The sequence below is a fragment of the Raphanus sativus genome, chromosome 4 (assembly GCF_000801105.2).
Source record: "Raphanus sativus cultivar WK10039 chromosome 4, ASM80110v3, whole genome shotgun sequence".
In the NCBI taxonomy this organism is placed as follows: domain Eukaryota; kingdom Viridiplantae; phylum Streptophyta; class Magnoliopsida; order Brassicales; family Brassicaceae; genus Raphanus; species Raphanus sativus.
The window spans coordinates 33,762,958-33,782,803 of record NC_079514.1 but is presented as its reverse complement, the minus strand read 5'-3'; the positions used below and the strand labels follow the sequence as shown (position 1 = coordinate 33,782,803).

Genomic DNA, 19,846 nt, shown 5'->3' with positions numbered 1-19,846 from the left:
AACTAATATGAATCGAATTTTAACTTAGCTAAAACTTTTATGTTCCGCAGAAGGTTTTTGATTACATGAGTCATAGTTTCAGTAATCTAAAACAGAATTAAAAGAGAAGCAACTCCACTAAAGATCTAATTTTATTTCATATGCCTTAAAAGATTTTTTTCTTCAAGACGACTCCAAAATGAGATCGGCTACGGAGGCGCCGGCGAGATCAGCGGCGGACAGAGAATGATTATGATCTGCTTCGTATGTAACGATTAACATGGACGAATCATCCGCTGCTCGCTCCACGTGTTTACGAGCTGGACAACCTCTTACGCTACTGCACTTGTAATATCCTCTGTTTTTGTCAAAATCAAGAAACAGAGTCAGTACCGTGTCCAGCAAGTTTCGATCTTTACAAAAACTGAATCTTATTAAGTACCTTGGATGTGGAGAGCCTTTGATTGGTTTCTGTCCGTATTTTCTCCATGAATAATCGTCTGGAGGTACATCGGACATTTTAGCACTTATCGCCGGAACCCTAATTACCCTCCTCTGTTTTGTCTTTCTGTAGCAGACAAGAAAACCGTTTAGATCGAATCTATTACGACAAGACATAAACTTTGAAGTGTCGGAACGTCGAATCTTGTAATATAATACCTTTTCTTGGAGCAATGGCAACGACCGGAGGAAGCAGAGGCGCATTTTCCGGCGATATGATTCTCTGAGTTACATTTTCTCTTCGTTGATTTGGAGAAAGAAGAAACTGTTGTGGAGAGGCTCTGAGTACCAAACGGCGCCGTTTCAGAAGGACGGTGATGATGTGAAGAAACTGTTGCGGAGAAGCTTTGAGTACCAAGCGGCGCCGTTTCAGAAGGACGGTGGTGGTGTTTCATGTGCTCGGACTCCGTCGTTACGGAGGAGAGAGAAGAGAAATCGATCGTCTTAAACGGTGAAGAAAACGAACCTATACGGATCGGCGGCGGAGCTTGAAACGGCGTCGGTTTGATTTCTTGAATTGGTGAAATAACCGGAGCGCGTCTAAACCGGGCGTGTCCGGTTCGAGTACGATCTAAGAGAGATATGACTCTTTTGAACTTGGAGACGGCAGCGTCCGCAGTCGTATTACGAGCTAGTTCAAGATCGGTGATGGCCGCGGAGGAGGAAGAAGATGGTTCGTTGGAGTTAAAGCTCTCATGAGACATTAAACCGATAAAATTCTCCATACTTTTGAGCCCTGAAGCTGCTGCTTCTTGAACGGCGAAGCTGTCGACTCCCACGCCGGAGATGTAGTTTCTAGTCATGAGCTCCACCGCCATAAAAGCTCTCTCTACAAGAAGAAGAATCGAGAGAGAGAGAGAGAGAGAAGACTTGTGGACTTTTGAGGTTTGGAGGGACTAATAAGTAAGAGGAGAAAAAAAAACAAAATTAGAAAAAGATGGTTAGGTGGCTGACTAATGTGTCACGTTAGACTTTTCTAATTAATAAGGTTTGATTCTTTGCTTCTCTTTAATGTCTTAAGGATTAAGAAGTCAGTTTCCTTTTATGTTATACTATTAGTCAATATTTGTCAAAATTAGAAGGATATTAAATCACAGTAGTTTTTGATCTGACTTCAAAACGCAAATTATGTTTTGTTGGTAAAACTTTTATTTAAATAAAATTATAGTTCCTATAATTTATAACTATAGTTCCTATAATTTATAACTATAGTTTATACATGATTTATATTTTAACTTCGTTTTAGAAAATATTTTAAGAAAGCTCAATTCTGTAATTGGTCATTTGTTTTTTTAATTCGTTTTCTATTGTTTTTAGTTTGTTAATAATCTGTTTAAATATTTTATAATAGAACAGAACTAATATATTTTATATTAGATTAATATGAATGAGTTGCAAAGAAACATATATTTTGATGGAGTAATAGACCACATACTATTCTAATTAAACTAGAAGTATTGTCCGCATATACAGACATAATTATTTTGCGAAATATTTATTAGTTTATATGTTATTAATTCAAAAACCATTATGAAAATTTATTATTTATATTGTTAGTTAATATTACTAATATAAATTATTTTTTAAGTATATAATAAATTTGCATAATAGTATTAGATATAGATAGACTGTTTTATATCTTATCTTTACATTTTATAATAGAAATAATTATTTTAAGATAGCAACTTAAATTTATTATTTATATTTTCAAAAAATAAATAAATTATTTACATAAATGAAAAAATTATCATTAAAATATATAGGGCCATATATATATATTATTTTATTAAAAGTATGGAAACACTAACATATTAGAAATATTTTAGAAAATATTTATATAAAAATGTTTTTGTTTGATTAATATTTAATTATAAAAAATTATAACTTAATTTTTTTTTACTTTTATAATGGAAACAATTATTTTAAGATAACAATACAATATACATAAGAATTGTCTTATTTAAAAAGAATTATTATTATTAATATAAATTCATTTTAATCATATAATAAATTCACAAATACTAGTTTTTTTTTTATACACTCACAAATAATAGTATAGATATTGATAAACTATTCTATATCTTATTCTTAATTTTTATAATATAAATAATTATTTTAATATAAAAACACAATATATAAGACTTATCTTATTTTTTAAAAATTAATATGATTAATATAAATTCGTTTTTATTATGTATAAAAATTCATTAAGGATATCATTAGATTTAACCACTCTAACTTTTAACGTGAGAACTCCGTTGCAAAATTTCACTTCACAAATAATAGTATAGAAAAATAGATTAAAATTAATTTTTTTTTCTTAATAGTATATTTTTCGTATTGAACCTGTTTTTTGTAGTTTTTTTTCTTTTCCAAGTTGCTAGTGATAGCAACTAACGATATTGATAAGATATCGTTGTTATTATTCATTGTAATGTTTATGCGGCTAGTGATTAATTAGTGTGTATAGTTGCTACTTTATCCGTTTTTGAATAAATGCCATGTCGATATTTTTAAAATAAATTAGAAAATAGCTGAATTATATGTAAATTGTTATCAATTTTATAACGAATAGTATTTGAGATAAATAAAATTATTTATAAAATCAATGCAATTTGTAATTAATTTTTAGCTGAAATAAATATAATTTGCATTAAAATTGTAAATGACAATTTTGTGTAACAAAGAAAAAATGTTGAAATATCACTTATTATGAAACAGAAGGAGTATATTTTTAGGTAAAAAAATATATTTAGGTAGTATAAAAATAAAGAAAATTTATCTTATTTAACTAAATTGAAATGTTACAATAAGGCTTTTAAAAATCTTCGTGTGATTAATTGCGGTGTTTTGGTTGTTACAAATAAACGAATAATAATTTAATCACTGTTGGTTGCAAATGCTCCATAAATTTTCTAATATTAGTAGTTAAAAAATTGGTTGATAGCTGTCGAAACTAATCTTGAAGTACATGTATGTTAAGTGTTTTTATTAACTAAAAATTCGGAGACAAAAGAAAAATCAAAATTTATTCACCTCTGATGTTTTCAACTTTCAACAGTCAAATAACTAAATTGATCAGTCTAAGTGGATCCCATGAATATGAATTTAGACACCAAAGAGTGCATGTAATTTTGACCCTTATCCTCTGTTAGATGAAGAATGCATGTGATTTCTTGGAAATGCAACACAGAATACATTTTTTGATGCAGACAAAAAATAAAAATTATGATAAGAGCATAAACCATAACGGACGAAAAGGAGAGAGAGAAAGGAGCAGTTGATGAGAGAGCAGCGGGTCAATCTTTGGTCGTCAACCATTAGATCTGATTTAGAAGTGGGACCCGGTTTTAACGTAATCGCAGAAGTTTTGTCCTCGCCAGCTTGGTGGATTGACCTTTCGTCAGCTTTCTCTTTGTAGATTTATTCATTATTTTCTTCATTTTACGTCTATTTTTTCTTGCTTCTTAATGATGTTAAAGTCTATTCGACTTTGGTCGTGTCTAGTTAGGGTGTCTTTGTTTCTGTGAGTTTCATTCTGGGCTTGTTTCTGTTAAATTAACGGTCTATGTCTTTGGAGTTGTATTTAACCAAAAAAAAAAAGTCTTTGGAGTTGTATATGTTTAACCGGCAGCTTATGTTTTTTGATTTGTACTTTGTACAATTGCTGGTTTTAATTTTGATTTGATGTATCTACGTTTTTAATTTATTAATGAAATCCAGATTATAAAGGAAATCATGTTTATTTTAAACAAAAGTCTGTACAGTAGTAGATTTGAACATATAGTTTTGCTGTTATTGTGAAAATGCTATCCAACCAAATGTTATGGTTAACGGTTATATTTAGGAGTATTTGTATTCAGTGAGTTGATTCAATGAATTAGGTTTGAATTGGCTGAACCAGTTTGGTGATGTAAGAACATGATTATCAGTGGGACAAAATTTGAGTCCCTCAGATTATTAAATTAGTATTAGTGATGTTAAGGACAAATGGAAGGACACTTGTAAATGTTTGGTTTATTGGTGGGACTTTGTTTAAGTCTTTAAGTAATTTTTTAATATTTTGATGTTTTTGTTTTTTTGAAATAACTTTTGTTACGATGGAGTTAGAGCTGCTGAGCTTGTGCCTATAGACCATGGTCTTTGCCTAACTGAATGTCTTGATGATCCTTATTTCTAATGGCTTAACTGGCCTCAAGCTTCTGTTCCATTCACTGAATGTCTTGATGATCCTTATTTCGAATGGCTTAAAAGGACATCATCTAAACAGAACCAAAACATCATCTAAACAGGACCACGCTTTGCTCAATCTGTATAGCTGAAAAAAAAATAGAAACAAGAAGAGTTGGCTCTGTTCTCAGTCCATGGTGTAAGACATCCCCGAGCAACCTCCTTGCTTGACACCAATCCTCAAGCACATAGAAACCTAGCTATAAGCAAGAACGAAACAAAGAAACCTACAAGCAAAGAACAAAACAGCATGCTGGAAACAAAAGGAACACAAACTCATACCAGACATCAAACCAAAGCAGTCAAACAATTAAAAGTTTTCATAGTAGAGTCTATTGATCAATCAAGCAGAAGTCAGAACCGTTAACAAATATGGAACCAAGAAAAGTAGAGAAACTAGACAAATCAAGAACCTTCAGGTGCACGAATATGCTCAAGTTTTTTGTTTAATTCACTAGCAAATTTAAATTTTTCATCTTCCATTCTCTTAACTCTTGTTTCTGCTTCCTGCATCATGTGTAAAAAGCACACCCCCACAATATATTAAACTCACCAAAAGTCTCAACTTTGAAACCAAATTGAAAGAAAGTGATAAACTCAATGAGCTTTGCTTGCTTGCTTGCCTGCCTCGACATGGCTTCTTGTGAACATGAACGCTCATGTTCAGCGAGACGAGTCATTGCTTGCTTCAAATCAGCAGACAAAGACACAACATTTCTTCTGAAACTCTGCTTCTTCTCACTCAGATCCTTCAACAGAAGATCATCTTCTGCCATTTTTTTTTCTGGATTGAACGAAGATCACGTGAGCCTTGTTTGCCAAATCTCGGATGATAATTAAGAATGTGAAATCAAATCTGTCCACAAGAATTAAACCACCCGTGAGTCCGATCAGTCCTCCCGTCACCATTGACGGTCCCTTGATCCCTGGCTTTAACCCGTACACATCATCAAAATCCAAATACAGCGACCAGGGCGCACTCCAACTAGATTGATTAACCATGAAAAAGGCAAAAGTGATAGAGAAGGATCAGATAGGTAGCCAACGGTGACGGAAACGCCGGTGATGGTGGTGCTCGGTGACGAAGAAGAAAAAAATCTAAAAAGAAGCGTAGAGAGAGAGAGAGAGAGAGAGAGAGAGAGAGAGAGAGAGAGAGAGAGAGAGAGAGAGAGAGAGAGAGAGAGAGAGAGAGAGAGAGAGGACGCGTTAAGGGCGCTTCTTATTTAGTTAACGTTCTTCCTTAATTTCGTTTTTTTATTTAATTTTATCTGCTTTAATGCTAAGAACCGTCGAATTGAGACCGATAATGATGGTCTAATATTGTAGGTTACTAATTTCACCGATGAATAAGCAAAAATGGAAGAACATTTGTTGAATTTTTATGAAAATAGTAGTTTTGAAACTAAGAAATAATTTAGATCAAAAGCTAAAACTCTAAGACCAAATAGGATTTAGATGTGGTAGAAGAAACCAGAATCCCCTTCAAACACACATAACTGTAAGGGGAGACATAATGCAGAAAACAAAGTTGCTATCCAAAAACCTGAAAAAAATCCTTAAATGGGTTTGATAAACACTTACGTGGTAAAATATTATTTTATACTTAAGCAACTATTATTAAGGTTTATAGATGTTAGTTTCTAAATAAAATATGTTGGAAAACAAATTTGAAATCAAAATAAAATATTTAGAGCCGGCCGCTACAAAAAAGAGAGTTGAGAAAATAAAGCACACACAAAACTTGACTGAAGAGACACTCAAAGTCAAAGACGGAAAGCTGACGAAACCTTTAGCACTATTTGTTCCTCCCAGAAACGTGTTCGATGTTTCTTTCCCTCCACCGAAAGTTCCTTCGCTCTATTTATTAATCCCTCCGTTTAGTTTATTTAGTAGAGGATATTTTGACTTTATGTATAAAGATTAAATATTTCATTTTTCTTTAAAAAATAATTTCTATTAATTCTAAAAATGATTGTAAAATCTAATTCGATACATAATTTTCAGTAAAATTAAAAATAATATCAAAATATCATTTATTTTAAAACAATAACTATTTTTTAAAATGTCATCTATTATAAAACGGAATGATTATCATTTTTTCCATTTTTGTCTACAGTTTACATCTTCATTATTGTTCACAAATTGATGTCACATTATTATCTCTTACATAACCGAATAACTTCTAAAGTAAAACTCTGAATATAAACTGTTATCAAAATAACTAACATCACATTTACACCCATATAACACAACTGTTATAAAAATACCTAATGTCGTCAATAAAACTTATATTCACTTGTATTATGTGAAATCATCAATATCAATACCAACATATCTCTTTGTTATATAGTGACAAGAGAGTGTGTTAACCCTGACCTAAAGCTGGTAAATCTAGGTTTCAGGCGCCAAATTAGAATAAAATTTTAGGAGCATCATAATTACAAAAAAAATTAGATGTGGTCTAGTGGTGGTGTACCTCTTCACTAAGCATATAAACTTCAATTTCTAGAAGACACTACATAACTTCTTTGCTTTAGACAACAATTTATACTGGATTCGGCCTGACAAGAGGATACACAATATATACGTGTTATCGCTTTTTAATTTCATTTGTAAAATTATAAGAATATATTATTGTTTCCTTTTTAAAAAAAAATTTACTTGATTTCTGATTTTTTTAGTTTCGATTATTAAAATATTCTATCTGAATTATTACTTAACAACTTAATAAGTACTAACGAAAAATATGAATATTATATAGATATCAGTCTACAAGCATTAGAGATTAGTCTAGACTTTTGTCCGAAATTCTTTGCTCTAACCTAGTAATTTTTATAATACAATTTGAGAAATCAAATTTTTATATATTTATCATAATTCTAAAAATAAAATTAAAAATTATTTTAGTGAACATAAAAAAATTATATCAAATTATCATTATTTTCTAATTTTACTTTTATTGTTCTTTATATTCTTTCTAGATAACATATATAATAAAAGAAAATATTTATCAAAGATAACATTTATAAATTTTTAAACGAAACTATATATTATAATTAATATGATTTTATAAATTGGAAAGTTCACTAAAAACAATCTTGATACTAAAAATAATAATCCTTTTAAAAAGCTTAAAAATATTTTCTTTATATCAAGCTCTTTTCTCAAATGATTTTAAAATAATTTAAATGATATAAACCAAATATATTTAATGAACTAAAATATGTTAGAATTATTATTACTAAGATGTTTTATTTATATTTTGCATAATATTATTTTCAAAAATTATTTTTGATTTAAACTTTCTTTATTTAGATATAAAACTACATAAATATAAATATATCTACAAAATTTAAATTAATAATTTACACATCAAAATTTACATTTTTAATTTTGTTTTTATTTTATTTATATTCTTACTAGATAACATATATAATAAAAAATAAAAATAAATATTATTGTAAACAGCTATATTTTAAAATATATAGTATACACAAAATGATTTCATAAAATAATTTATATACAAATTAAATTATCTATGGAAAATTATATAAACATATTTTATCATTTATTTTTAATGTAATGTGATAATTTGATATCATGTTGTGTTGCTATCATATAAAATTTATTTATTTATCACTTTATCTTAATGTTATATTATTAATTAAAAAAATATATTTAGTATGATATGAACTGTACATTGTCAAACTGAAAGAAAGTGTAAACATGAAATTTTCCCTACATCTTGTTATGTAATTGTTGAGTGATCAGAACCTCAACTTTTTCTTTCTGAAATTTAGTCCAAACAAATATTTGTCAAATTAACATAATTTTAATAAAATATACACTTACAAATGTAAGACAAAAAGTTAAACTCAACGAAACGAACAAAATTAAAATTGAGAATATTTAACCTAACTAAAACTTAAAAACAGTTGTATTTCAATTAAGAGGAGTTGTAATAATTCAATAGGTATAAAACTAGTATCCATATTTGTGCATGGAATTTCAAGATATTTATGGCTCTATATGCTATGCAAGTTGAAACATATTATCACTTTATTTTAATTTTTAAATATCTAATTATACATAATTTTATAAATGTATTTACAAACTTACAAAAATAAACATAATTAAAGGCAATTAAAATAAGGAAAATTATAATTTACCACAAATTATATATGGTTTTTCAAATTAATTTAGTGTATAACAGTTTTTCATAGAACAAAAAAAAATAAACTAACCCTCTTAAATAATTTAGAAATATTTAAAAATTATTTATAGATATTTATAAATCCAATCTCACCCTTTAATACACAAAGTTGCCAACTGTTTAATTAACTACTCGTTCCTCTAGATTCTGAGTTAGAGCATCTCCAAAAGACACTCTATAACGTCATATTTGAAGTTTTTTGTTCTCCAAAAAGAAACTTCAAAACTTCAAATTTGAAGTTTTTAGTAGTGAAACTTCAAATATAGAGTGTCACTACTCAAAACTTTTTGAAGTTTCACTTTTTATTTGCATTTTGATCCTTACAATTACATACTATATTTTATAATTCTTAGATATTTTGTTGTTTATCATTTTAATCTTAAGAAAAAAAAATCATATCTCATAATATTTCACATTTGTTTTCATAAATTTAAGTTTTACACATAAAACTAATTTTTTTTGACAATCACATAAAACTAAATAAAAATCCTAAAATAAGAAGTTTTAAGGTTTAAAAATATCTTTAGACTTCAAAAATGAAGTTTAAAAACATCTTTAAACTTCAAATATGAAGTTTTGCAAGTTTCAAAATAGAGTATTTTTTCTTGTAGTTTAATATTTAGTTATATATTTATATTTATAATTTATATATTTACTGTAAGATTTTATTAATTAATATGAGATATTTTTATATATGTGCTAGTTATTTATAATTTTTTATGAATTTATATTAGTTATAATAAATATAAAGACCTTATTGTAAAATATAAAGTTAGATTTGAAGTTTTCTTTTTGGAAAAAAATACTTTGAAACTTCAAATTTAGAGTTTTGAAAACTCTGAAATAAAGAGTCATTTTGGAAATGCTTATTCAAAGAAAGACTCTCTCAATCAAACTATAAACGTGTTCCTCATGAATTTCCGTAGTGGTGATTCTCACTGGTCATAGTTTTAGTTCAAGCCGTTTGTTTTCCATCCATTTAATAGATCTAATGGTCTTTGTTGTGCAATCTCGTTTACACATGACTCCTTTGTTTTGAGATTCGGTCACCGGAGATTCGGTATTTGACTCCCTCTTTTGAGATTCGGTCACCGGAGATACTTCATGTTTTGTCCAAAAATACTTTGCACATATAAAGTCCCTTCTTTCAAAACTAGGATGCATCAAAACGCTTGATTGTGGTTACGAAAGGGCCAAGTACAAAAAACATTATTCTCACTGACAAAAAACTGTATTAATAAGATACATTGTTTTCAGGTGAAACCAGTCCATAGTCAGGAGGATGATAAAAGAGCAACAACAAAAAAAACTTGTCTGAGACAGGCTACGAGAGTATCTGATTGATCGTTTCTTCTTACTCAATCGCTAACAAAGCTTCGGGCAATCAAAAGAAAAGAAAAGACCTGAACGGTTGATTTGATCATTCACTGCTCTCTGCTGGAGCCGGTTTCTTTCCATATTTCTGCTAGAAGAAGCAACCAAGGACAAAAAGTTACAAAAACCATTACTCAACTTGTTAAGTAGGCGAAAGTAAAACAGAAAAAAAAAAAACACATACCTGTTTGCCGAAAGAGAAAGGAACATATCTGTATTTGATCATATGCTGAATCTGTTTCCTCATGGTGAGTATAAAAAGCATCACCCAGTAGAAAAGAAGAATTGGCCAGAAAACAGGTACGTCAAAGACTTCGAAGAACGTCATCATAAAACCAATGACAAATGCCCTAATGATCGATAACCTAGTAGACAAAGACACACAGAAAATGCATCAATCAAGCAGCTACAAATTCAAAAATGGCATCTGCTACAACAGATGCAAGAACGTAACAGGAAAACAAATAACAAATAAATCGACACAATGGTTTATCATGGTTCACTTCACCAATTGGCTGCGTCAGATGATATTTCAGACTACATTAGGGCTATATCAAGAACACGATACATAGTATCCCTCATCTTAAAAACCTAACAATGACATACTTTACATCTTAAGCCAGTTAGGTGACTAAACTGAACACCGCAGATACCATATAGGAGTGACTAACGCTAGAATCATATCAGATTCAACATCTCTATGCAATCTTAAACAAACAACATAGTATGAGATCAATCGTCATGAAAATTCAGATTGATTAGCCCCAAAAGAATGATACACTATATCAAAAGGTCATCAAACTTCATAGCATACAAGCAATACAGTAATCCTAACGATTCATTGATAACTCATCTGCAATCAAATCAATAAACGCTAGACAGATTCATTCTCCAAGTAACCAACACGATGCAGATCTAACAAATTCAATCAATCAGTCGAACCAGAATTTGAACTCGGGGAGACGGCGAACGAACGGCCGATACTCATCGGATCTACGAGTAGGAAGAGTCCCGCCGCCGAGCGAGGCCTCGGGATCTTCTTGAGGGGAGAGGAAGGCGATGATGAGGTTGAGAAGGTAGATTCCGATGGCGTAGGTGATGATGTAGAAGCCTTCCACCAAGTAGACGCGAGCGAAGTAGATCAGCACGACGACGAGGCAACCGATCCATCGGTAGAGAACGTGAGGGACTGTCTTGTCGAGGAGGTGCTGCTGCCGCTGCTCCACGGCGTGGATCAGCCGTGCGGCGGCGTCGGCTGGGGACGATGCGTTGCTCGATTGGAGATCATCGGTGGCTGGTGGTGGTGGTGGTGGTGCTGATGCAGAGGCACCAACCGTTGGTTCGGATTCCATTGGAAGCACTCTCTCTATTTCTCAACTTCTCTCTCTCTCTCACTGTTCTCTGCCTTGGGAACTGCAACGGAAGAGGCGGAGATTTGGTAGATTCGGATCGGGGATTTTTGGGGGGGGGGGGGGCAGATTAGATCCGGTTTACGATTTATTTTCAGAACCGGTTGAGGTTATCGGTTTAGTATCTGGTTTGTTTTTCTACGGTAAATTGAAAAGGATAAGATTAAAGAGTTCAGTTGTTCAAAGAAAAAAAGATTAAAGAGTTCAACGAGAGTCACGTGAATCGAATCAAGCAAATGTGAATCTGTGATTAGTGTGAAACAAGCTACTGGTATCCGGTTTATAACTTACTTTCGAGCTGGTAACCAAATCCGGTTTACAATTTACTTTTTATCAGTAAAATTTATGGGAAACTTATTAGTACCACCAGTCCACCACTTTGGTATTGGGTTTGGTTTGCCGTATTAAGTATTACATCATCCAAAACTCAAATCCCTTAGTGAAGTGTGACCTCTTACATAACAACAATGTAATCTAAATTAAGTTACCTCTAAAGCAAATTCTCCTACTTTATATTTATAATTAATCTATAATCTAAATTATTCTTTTCTTCAGGTTTATGCACATGATACAACTCTTATGAACTATTTCATTTTCATTTTTTTTTCATTAGGCACTTTTAGAGCCCAAGTCTTTTTGTATCGGAAATGATTTCATGTTATAAGAGCGTAGGCGATTTGAGATTTATATGTTCTTTCTTTCTTCTAACTTATGATCTTGTTATAAATAGTGGATTAAAAGGTTTTCAGAAACCAAAACTATAAATTTGATCCTCTCGAAGCTTCAAGCAAAAGTAGATATGAAGAATTTTTCTCAGAATCATGTTGATTCACTGATTTTTTGGAGGCTATGGAGGAAACTAACGCCCCATCTATGAAGAGATGGAGCTGGACTCCATAAAATATCTTGTTCATGAGCCATACCAAAAGACCCAAATATTGGGAAAGTGAAGGAAAAGCCGTGTCCAAAAAAGCGCAGGCCATGTATTAAGATATTTCTTTATCACTCTATACTCAAGCTATGTCTGGTTTTTGATCTGAGACTGAACAAAGGATACAACTTATTGGTTTGTATTTTGAGAAGAACAATGTCTAGTGGTTTAGAATAATAGGCTAGAAATCGTGAAGCTAAATGAAAATTGATAAGGATGACTTCAATAGTGCTATATTTTGTCACTTTTGATGGACAATACAATGTTTTGCTGCATGCACATAAGTAGGGATGTTATATAGGGTTGTGAGATTTAGGGCTGACCCAGCCCATTCAATAATTTAAGAACCCTAACCCAAATGTATTATTCATAAAATGTTTAGGGTCACTTTAGGGTTGGGCTAAAGAAATAAAGGGTTTTCACAGGGTTAACCCTATTAGATATTTTTTTTGTTATAGAACAATGTTTTAGTGTAGGGTCAAACCCTCAATTTTATTTTTTGATTTTTCGATAAAATTGCTAAAAAAGTTTCTATAAAATTTCAGAAATGATTTTTTTCCGTCAAAATCACAAAAAAAAAATATTTTGCCAAATCGGTTTTTTTGCCAAAATCGGAAAAATCAAGTTTTTCCGAAAAAAACAACAAAACCGAGTTTTCCCACCAAAAACCACAAAATAGAGTTTTTCCACATAAACCGCAAAACTGGTTTTTCCCGCCAAAATCGATAAATTAAGTTTTCCCACCAAAACCGAGAAACCCGAGAAATCGAGTTTTCAAGCCAAAATTAGGAAATCGAATTTTCCCGTCAAAACCGAAAAATCGAGAAATTGAGTTTTTCCGCCAAAAACGAGAAACCGAGGTTTCCCGCCAAAACCGAGAAATTAGGGTTTCCCGCCAAAACCAAGAAAACGAGTTATCCCACCGAAACCGAGAAATCGAGTTTTCCCGAGAAATCAGGGGTTTTCAAGAAAACCGAGAAATCTTGTTTTTCGAGAAAACCGAAAAATCGGTTTTTCCGAGAAAAATAAGAAATCGGGGTTTCCCGCCAAAACCGAGAAATCGGATTTTTTCGAGAAAACCGAGAAATCAGGTTTTTCCAAGAAAGCCGAGAAATCGAGTTTTCCCGAGAAAACCGAGAAATCAGGGTTTTCCCGAGAAAACCAAGAAATTAGGGTTTCCCGCTAAAACCGAGAAATCAGGGTTTCCCGCTAAAATCGAGAAATCAGAGTTTTCTGCCAAAACCGAGAAATCGAGTTTTCCCGAGAAAACCGAGAAATTGAGTTTTTCCGAGAAATCGAGTTTTCCCGAGAAAACCGAGTTTTCCCGAGAAAACCGAGAAATCGAGTTTTCTGAGAAAAACGAGAAATCGGCTTTTTCCTAGAAAACCGAGAAATCGAGTTTTTCCGAGAAAATCGAGAAATCGAGGTTTCCCGCCAAAACCGAAAAATCGAGTTTTCCAACCAAAACCGGGAAATCGAGTTTTCCGTTAAAACCGAGAAATCGAAATTTTCCCGAGAAAACCGAGAAATCGGGGTTTTCCCGAGAAAACCAAGAAATTAGGGTTTCCCGCTAAAACGAGAAATCAGGGTTTCCCGCTAAAACCGAGAAATCAGGGTTTTCTGCCAAAACCGAGAAATCGAGTTTTCCCGAGAAAACCGAGAAATTGAGTTTTTCCGAGAAATCGAGTTTTCCCGAGAAAACCGAGTTTTCCCGAGAAAACCGAGAAATCGAGTTTTCTGAGAAAAACGAGAAATCGGCTTTTTCCTAGAAAACCGAGAAATCGAGTTTTTCCGAGAAAATCGAGAAATCGAGGTTTCCCGCCAAAACCGAGAAATCGAGTTTTCCAACCAAAACCGGGAAATCGAGTTTTTCGTTAAAACTGGGAAATCGAATTTTTCCGTCAAAATTTAGAAATTTTTGTTTTCTACCAAAACCACAAAAATAAGTTTTCCCACAAAACCTCGAAATTGAATTTTTCTGTCCAAATCAAAAAATTAAGGTTTTCTGCCGAATACACAAAATTTTGTTTTTTGTTGAATTTGCAAAATCTCATTTTCCATCAAAATTCTGAAAATAGCTACACAGTGTTAATCATGTTAATATTATTTGCTTTTGTTTTAAAAGATTTTATAAAATGGGTAACCCTAACCCAACCCCTTCATGCATTGACTATTAGGGTTAATGTTGGGTTGGGTTAGAATAGGGTTGGGTTTATATTTTATAGGGTTGGGTTGGGCTGGGTAACCCAATACAACATCCCTACACATAAGTGCTCCGTGGAATTGCAAACTAGAATGTCATATTGAAATCAGAGTCTTGGTGGTATGTAAATAGGAAGCAGAGAATGAGTAGAGTTATGTTAGTTGTAGGAAGCAAATTCTCCCAGCCATGGAGATAGCCTAGTTGAGTTAAGAGGGTAAAAGCTTTGACTAATTGTGTAACAAATAGGTAAAAAAACAAACCTAAATGTATTCTCATATTAATGACTTCTTTAAAGTGATTACAGTTAATCTTCTTACTTTAAATTGATCTTCGACAAATCATCATGTTCCTTTCAAAACCATTGGCATCTGCATTCAAACTTGACCTTTTACTTTCACTCGACACCAAAATTTGCGGAGGAGTAATAAAGCTTCCGAGATCCAATTGCATTAGTGTTCCAACAAGTAGTTAAATATGACAAAAAATAAAAATGTTTTAAATTTTCAAGTAACTAGACATATAAATATGACTCTTACGAGCACAAGAGAGTTGCCTCTCCTCCATTTTTAACATCAATCCATTTATTTGAGAAGCTTTCATTAAGCAGCTCTGGGATTTACTTACAAATACTACTGCCGAGTTTGAACTCGGGTTATGATACAACAAGACAACACTAGTACGAATTGTTTTATCAACACAAAATCGTAACAAATATTCTCTTTTTATGCCAACATAAACACTAATTTAATAATTAAAAGTAAACAAGAGTTGGTGATATCCTAAAAATCTCACAAAAAATAATATAGTGAACACATAACAAGACGAGTTGCTTAACGTATATATACTTCGGCCTTGGCAGAGAGGCTTGCAAAGTTAGTGTGCGAACGAAGATTAATAGTGTCCGTAACGGTACGATGGAGACTTAGCCGAAGAACTCATAGGGAATCTCTCAAAGACTACTAAAGCCTCCTTCATGGTCGGTCTCTTTTGTGGAACTTGAGATGCACAACTATAACCCAACTTGAATAGACCAAGTAACAAGTCTTCTTTGCCTTCCAACTCGGAGCGGATCGCCACATCAGCCATGATCAGCGCACGGTTGCCATCTTCTACCGTCAGTCCATTTCCAATCCCGACCTCATCTACAGACACGATTTTCCCTGTGAGAAGCTCTAGGAGGATCACACCGAACCCGAAAACATCCCATTTCAGGTTCGGCTTGAGGTTGCGCAGCGACTCAGGTGCGCAATAAGGAGAAACTGGCCCAACCGAGCTTGGACTTGGGCTCGGTGTAGGCCCGAATTCACGAGCGGACGCTGATGCTGATCGCTTGCTACTGAAAATCCTAGATGACCCACTAGCTCGGTTATAGCTAGTATCTCCAGCAAGAAGCCTTTCGAGACCGAAATCACCAATCTTGGGCTCCATGTCTTGCCCCAAAAGTATGTTACTAGGCTTTAAGTTACCGTGTACATGTTTCTTCTCGTGAAGGTAAGCAAGCCCACGAGCCAAACCTTTTGCTATCTTGAGCCGAGTCTCCCACGGTAAATGACACGGCGACGACCCTCCTTTCCCTAATCCAATTGCAAACAAAGTCAGCAAATATGCGAAAGATAGCATGAGTGAGCAAAGTTTGGCCCACTTTTGACTTATGAAAACATATCTAACCACCGCCAACCTAACAGAGATATTATACTATCATGTGCCTTTACCATATGATACAATGCTAACATGCGCGTTTATCATGAAAATAGAGTGGTTGAAATGAAAAGAGAGATGATGTTGACTCACTGTAACGTGCGTTGACGAGGCTGCCATTAGGGACAAAATCGTAAATGACCAATTTTTCGTCGGTGCCCCAGTAGAATCCACGTAGACGAACCAAATTCGGGTGTACCAGTTTACCGATGGCTCGGATATGTGCCTCAAAGTCCTTAAACCGGCGTTGTTGACTCATACCGTTTTCACCTAACCGACGAACCGCTAGAACCGTACCGTCCTCGAGAACTGTCTTGTACATTATGCTCGAACCGGTGGCTCCTAAAATGTAAGCAGAGGCTTTAAGCAGAGTTTCCACTTCAAGCTCCTTCTCTCCTCCATCGATGGTCACCAACGTCCCTTTCTTGCTCTCTCCTGTCCCTTGATGCTCTTCTTCTTCTTCTTCTTCGTCTTCTTCCTCTTCTGTTTCTTGATTCTTACGGAGACATGACCATTTGGCGAATCTATTGGACTGTTCTGGAGAGGAAGAAGAAGTAGTTGTTGATGATGATGGTGATAACGAAGTTGTGTCTTTAACCTCGTTAGCTTCTAAACTCTGTGTGTTCTTCTGCATGTTATTGTTCTTCTTGTATCTATAAACGTAGAAGAAGACGAGAGCTAGGATCCCGATACCGGCGATATCTCCGACTATGATCCCGATTATAACCCCCGGTCTTAACCCGGTTCGGTTATCTGACTTGTTCTTTTCCGGTCCGACCGAGTCAGATTCTGGATTCGACCCGATTGTTTTCGGTATGGCCGCGAGCGCAGGCGTAGACGAAGGTGTGACGGCGGCTGGAGAGGAGGGAATAGTACATGGGTTCCGGGTCGGAGCTCCGCATAAACCCGGGTTTCCAGAAAACGAAATTGATTTCTGGTTAAAAAAAACCGGAGAATCTGGGATTGAACCGGTTAGATTGTTGAATGAGAAATCCACGGTGGCGTTTCGAGGGAAACCGTCGCCGACGTCGGGAGGAATCTCGCCGGAGATTTGGTTGTAGGAGACATTCAGGTACCGGAGACTGTCGCCGGAGAAATCAGGCGGTAACGAGCCGTTGATCAGATTCGAGGAGATGTCTAGAAACTGAACGGATCTCCATCCGCCGGGAAGTTCGCCGGAGAAATAGTTGTTTTTCAGAGAAACCTCCGTTAAGCTCCCGAGAGACGCCAGATTGGCTGGTAGCTTTCCCGCCAAGATGTTGTCGGAGAGGTTTAACGTCTGGAGGCTGTGCATATCGCCGACCGTCGCAGGGATCTCGCCGGAGAACAAGTTGTTTGAGAGGTCGAGAAACCGGAGCTCGCCGGCGGCGAAAAACTCGGCCGGTAAGGACCCGTTGAGCGAATTGTTGGAAAGATCGAGGCTTTGGAGGTTTTGGAGGAAACCCAGATCGGAAGGAATCGAGCCGACGAGTTTGGAGTTTGGGAGAGACAAGGTGATAACTCTGAAGTCGTTGTTGCAGAGCACGCCTCGCCACGAACAGGGATTGTCGTGATCGTAGCTCCATGACTGTAATAAAGACAGAGGATCGAGAAGAACAGAGTATTTGAAACTCATCAAGAGAACTCCATCAGAGTTTAAACCTGAGGAGACAAGAAGAAGACAAGAGAATGAGAGGAAGAAGAAGAAGATCGGTGAGACTAATTCTGTTTTCATGGCTTCCGAGGACGAAACCGCATCGCTAGAGAGAGAGAGAGACAAGAGGTAAAAAGAGAGACTTAAAGAAGAACTGAGAACATGTGAAAGGGAGTAACAGCTCACACACGAAACCAAACCTCTCTTCCTGCTCTCTCTGCAAAATATGCAGAGTTTTATAAATACTATAATCAATGCGTTTTTGCACTTCCAGTTTCCAGGGTTCATTAATCATTGAATATTCACAAGTTTATTTCATGAAATTAGAACCCAATATAAATGAATAATATTTGCCGGAAAATAATATTCATTTCAACTAAAAGTATTATTAATAAATTTTGCACTAAATTTTTTAAAAAAACCATTAGATTAAAACGAAAAATATTAAATGAAAGTATTTGAATAAATGGCTATATTTTTTTTACAAATGACCGATGATAAAATCTTAAACATCAAATTATATATGGAAAATAACATAATTATTTTTTAACCAAAAAGATCTGCTTATTTACCGGGTTGTTACTGCATTTTTTTATCAAAAAACCATAAAAATATTGTGGTTAAAAAAACCATAAAATGTATTTTGAATTTATCTTTTTATCTTGGAATTTTTCTAAAACTGAAAAATAAATTAAAAATATCCAATCATATATTTGGCAATATAAATTATTAGGCTACTTCGATAAAATGAATTATTAGGATAGCATGTATGGTGTATATATATATATATATATATAAGTTAATGCTATACATATATTATTATTTCTTACAAGAAACCAGAATCTTATAGGTCGTAGGATTAAATAGCTACAAGACATAACATGATCTGCAGTTACAGCTTGTTGAAATGAATTTTTTCCTTTTGACTTTACATAGATACTTCAGTTTTGTTTACTATTTTTGTTTCTTTTGTTCATACACCAAGTAGATCAAACAATCAAAATCGAATCTAGCTGAATTTCTTTACAGGAAATTATTGTTTTCTTAATTATATGGTTCGAATGTCTCTGCTGTTTCTTTTATCATTATTATCAGCTTTTGGGTAATGGGTTGTTACAAGAATGATCCTTGCGCAAATGGCTTCCATGTGCTACTTTTATTTATTTGCTGGTCATGATTATTATGATTTATTGTTATATCAACCGTCACGGAGATTCTCCAAACAATCTTTATGACAAATCAGTTTATCTAATAGAGAAAAACGTTCAGTGTGTTCATTATATTATACATGTGATTTTCAATATAATAATATGAACTACTTGATTTTGCGCAGTTGCATTATTTCAAGTAACCAAAACTCACTATTTTTTTTCTTTTAATTTCTGTAATCGCCATTATTGTATTAGATTGGAAGTCTTCATTTGGGGTTGATCGTAATTGTTGTAAAATGAGTTTGATATATGTAAAATATATTTGATTGATTAGTTTTAATTTCTTGAAATTTGAGATATTGGAACTATCCATAGATTGTGATATTGTACTCATCACATCGTTCTTCATATGGAATTGTTGATCAATTTGCATCTATTTAGAAACTACGATTAGAGATAGACATGGAATCAATACTTTGTGATTTTCTTGTATGTTAGTAACATTTAGTTTTTCAATATGATTT

General features: G+C 33.6%; 3 protein-coding genes across 4 annotated transcripts; all 3 read right to left on the bottom strand.

Moving 5' to 3' along the window:
• Positions 1 to 1,361, bottom strand: LOC108848726 (probable WRKY transcription factor 15). The gene is made up of 3 exons (XM_018622158.2): positions 640 to 1,361; positions 422 to 547; positions 1 to 337 (listed from the first exon to the last, which is right to left on the bottom strand). The coding sequence occupies exons 1-3, from the start codon at positions 1,296 to 1,298 to the stop codon at positions 163 to 165; spliced, it is 960 nt and encodes a 319-aa protein (XP_018477660.2). The 5' UTR covers positions 1,299 to 1,361; the 3' UTR covers positions 1 to 162.
• Positions 1,362 to 10,132: 8,771 nt separating this feature from the next.
• On the bottom strand, positions 10,133 to 11,742 carry LOC108849000 (protein RER1C). Of its 2 annotated transcripts, none has more exons than XM_018622488.2 (3): positions 11,240 to 11,742; positions 10,482 to 10,662; positions 10,133 to 10,388 (listed from the first exon to the last, which is right to left on the bottom strand). In XM_018622488.2, exons 1-3 carry the CDS (start codon positions 11,647 to 11,649, stop codon positions 10,344 to 10,346), a joined length of 636 nt encoding a protein of 211 aa, XP_018477990.1. In that variant the 5' UTR covers positions 11,650 to 11,742; the 3' UTR covers positions 10,133 to 10,343. The 2 variants fall into 2 exon arrangements, with proteins under 2 accessions (XP_018477990.1, XP_018477991.1); XM_018622489.2 differs by having other exon boundaries at positions 10,133 to 10,385; positions 11,240 to 11,741.
• A 3,772-nt stretch (positions 11,743 to 15,514) lies between these two features.
• LOC108855489 (probable LRR receptor-like serine/threonine-protein kinase At4g37250) lies at positions 15,515 to 18,467 on the bottom strand. Its single transcript, XM_018629333.2, has 2 exons — positions 16,632 to 18,467; positions 15,515 to 16,414 (listed from the first exon to the last, which is right to left on the bottom strand). The coding sequence occupies exons 1-2, from the start codon at positions 18,457 to 18,459 to the stop codon at positions 15,732 to 15,734; spliced, it is 2,511 nt and encodes an 836-aa protein (XP_018484835.2). The 5' UTR covers positions 18,460 to 18,467; the 3' UTR covers positions 15,515 to 15,731.
• Between the last annotated feature and the right edge of the window lie 1,379 nt (positions 18,468 to 19,846).

What these genes read in the sequence shown, in the direction of transcription:
- LOC108855489 (XM_018629333.2), bottom strand. Translation starts at nt 18,459, where the DNA reads ATGAACCCTGGAAACTGGAAGTGCAAAAACGCATTGATTATAGTATTT. An exon ending in CCTCGTCAACGCACGTTACA is followed by an intron (nt 16,415 to 16,631) that starts GTGAGTCAACAT and finishes CAATTGGATTAG; the next exon opens with GGAAAGGAGGGTCGTCGCCG.
- LOC108849000 (XM_018622488.2), bottom strand. Translation starts at nt 11,649, where the DNA reads ATGGAATCCGAACCAACGGTTGGTGCCTCTGCATCAGCACCACCACCA. An exon ending in CTCCCCGAGTTCAAATTCTG is followed by an intron (nt 10,663 to 11,239) that starts GTTCGACTGATT and finishes TTTGTCTACTAG; the next exon opens with GTTATCGATCATTAGGGCAT. An exon ending in CTTTCTCTTTCGGCAAACAG is followed by an intron (nt 10,389 to 10,481) that starts GTATGTGTTTTT and finishes TGCTTCTTCTAG; the next exon opens with CAGAAATATGGAAAGAAACC.
- LOC108848726 (XM_018622158.2), bottom strand. Translation starts at nt 1,298, where the DNA reads ATGGCGGTGGAGCTCATGACTAGAAACTACATCTCCGGCGTGGGAGTC. An exon ending in TGCCATTGCTCCAAGAAAAG is followed by an intron (nt 548 to 639) that starts GTATTATATTAC and finishes TGTCTGCTACAG; the next exon opens with AAAGACAAAACAGAGGAGGG. An exon ending in AAAGGCTCTCCACATCCAAG is followed by an intron (nt 338 to 421) that starts GTACTTAATAAG and finishes TGACAAAAACAG; the next exon opens with AGGATATTACAAGTGCAGTA.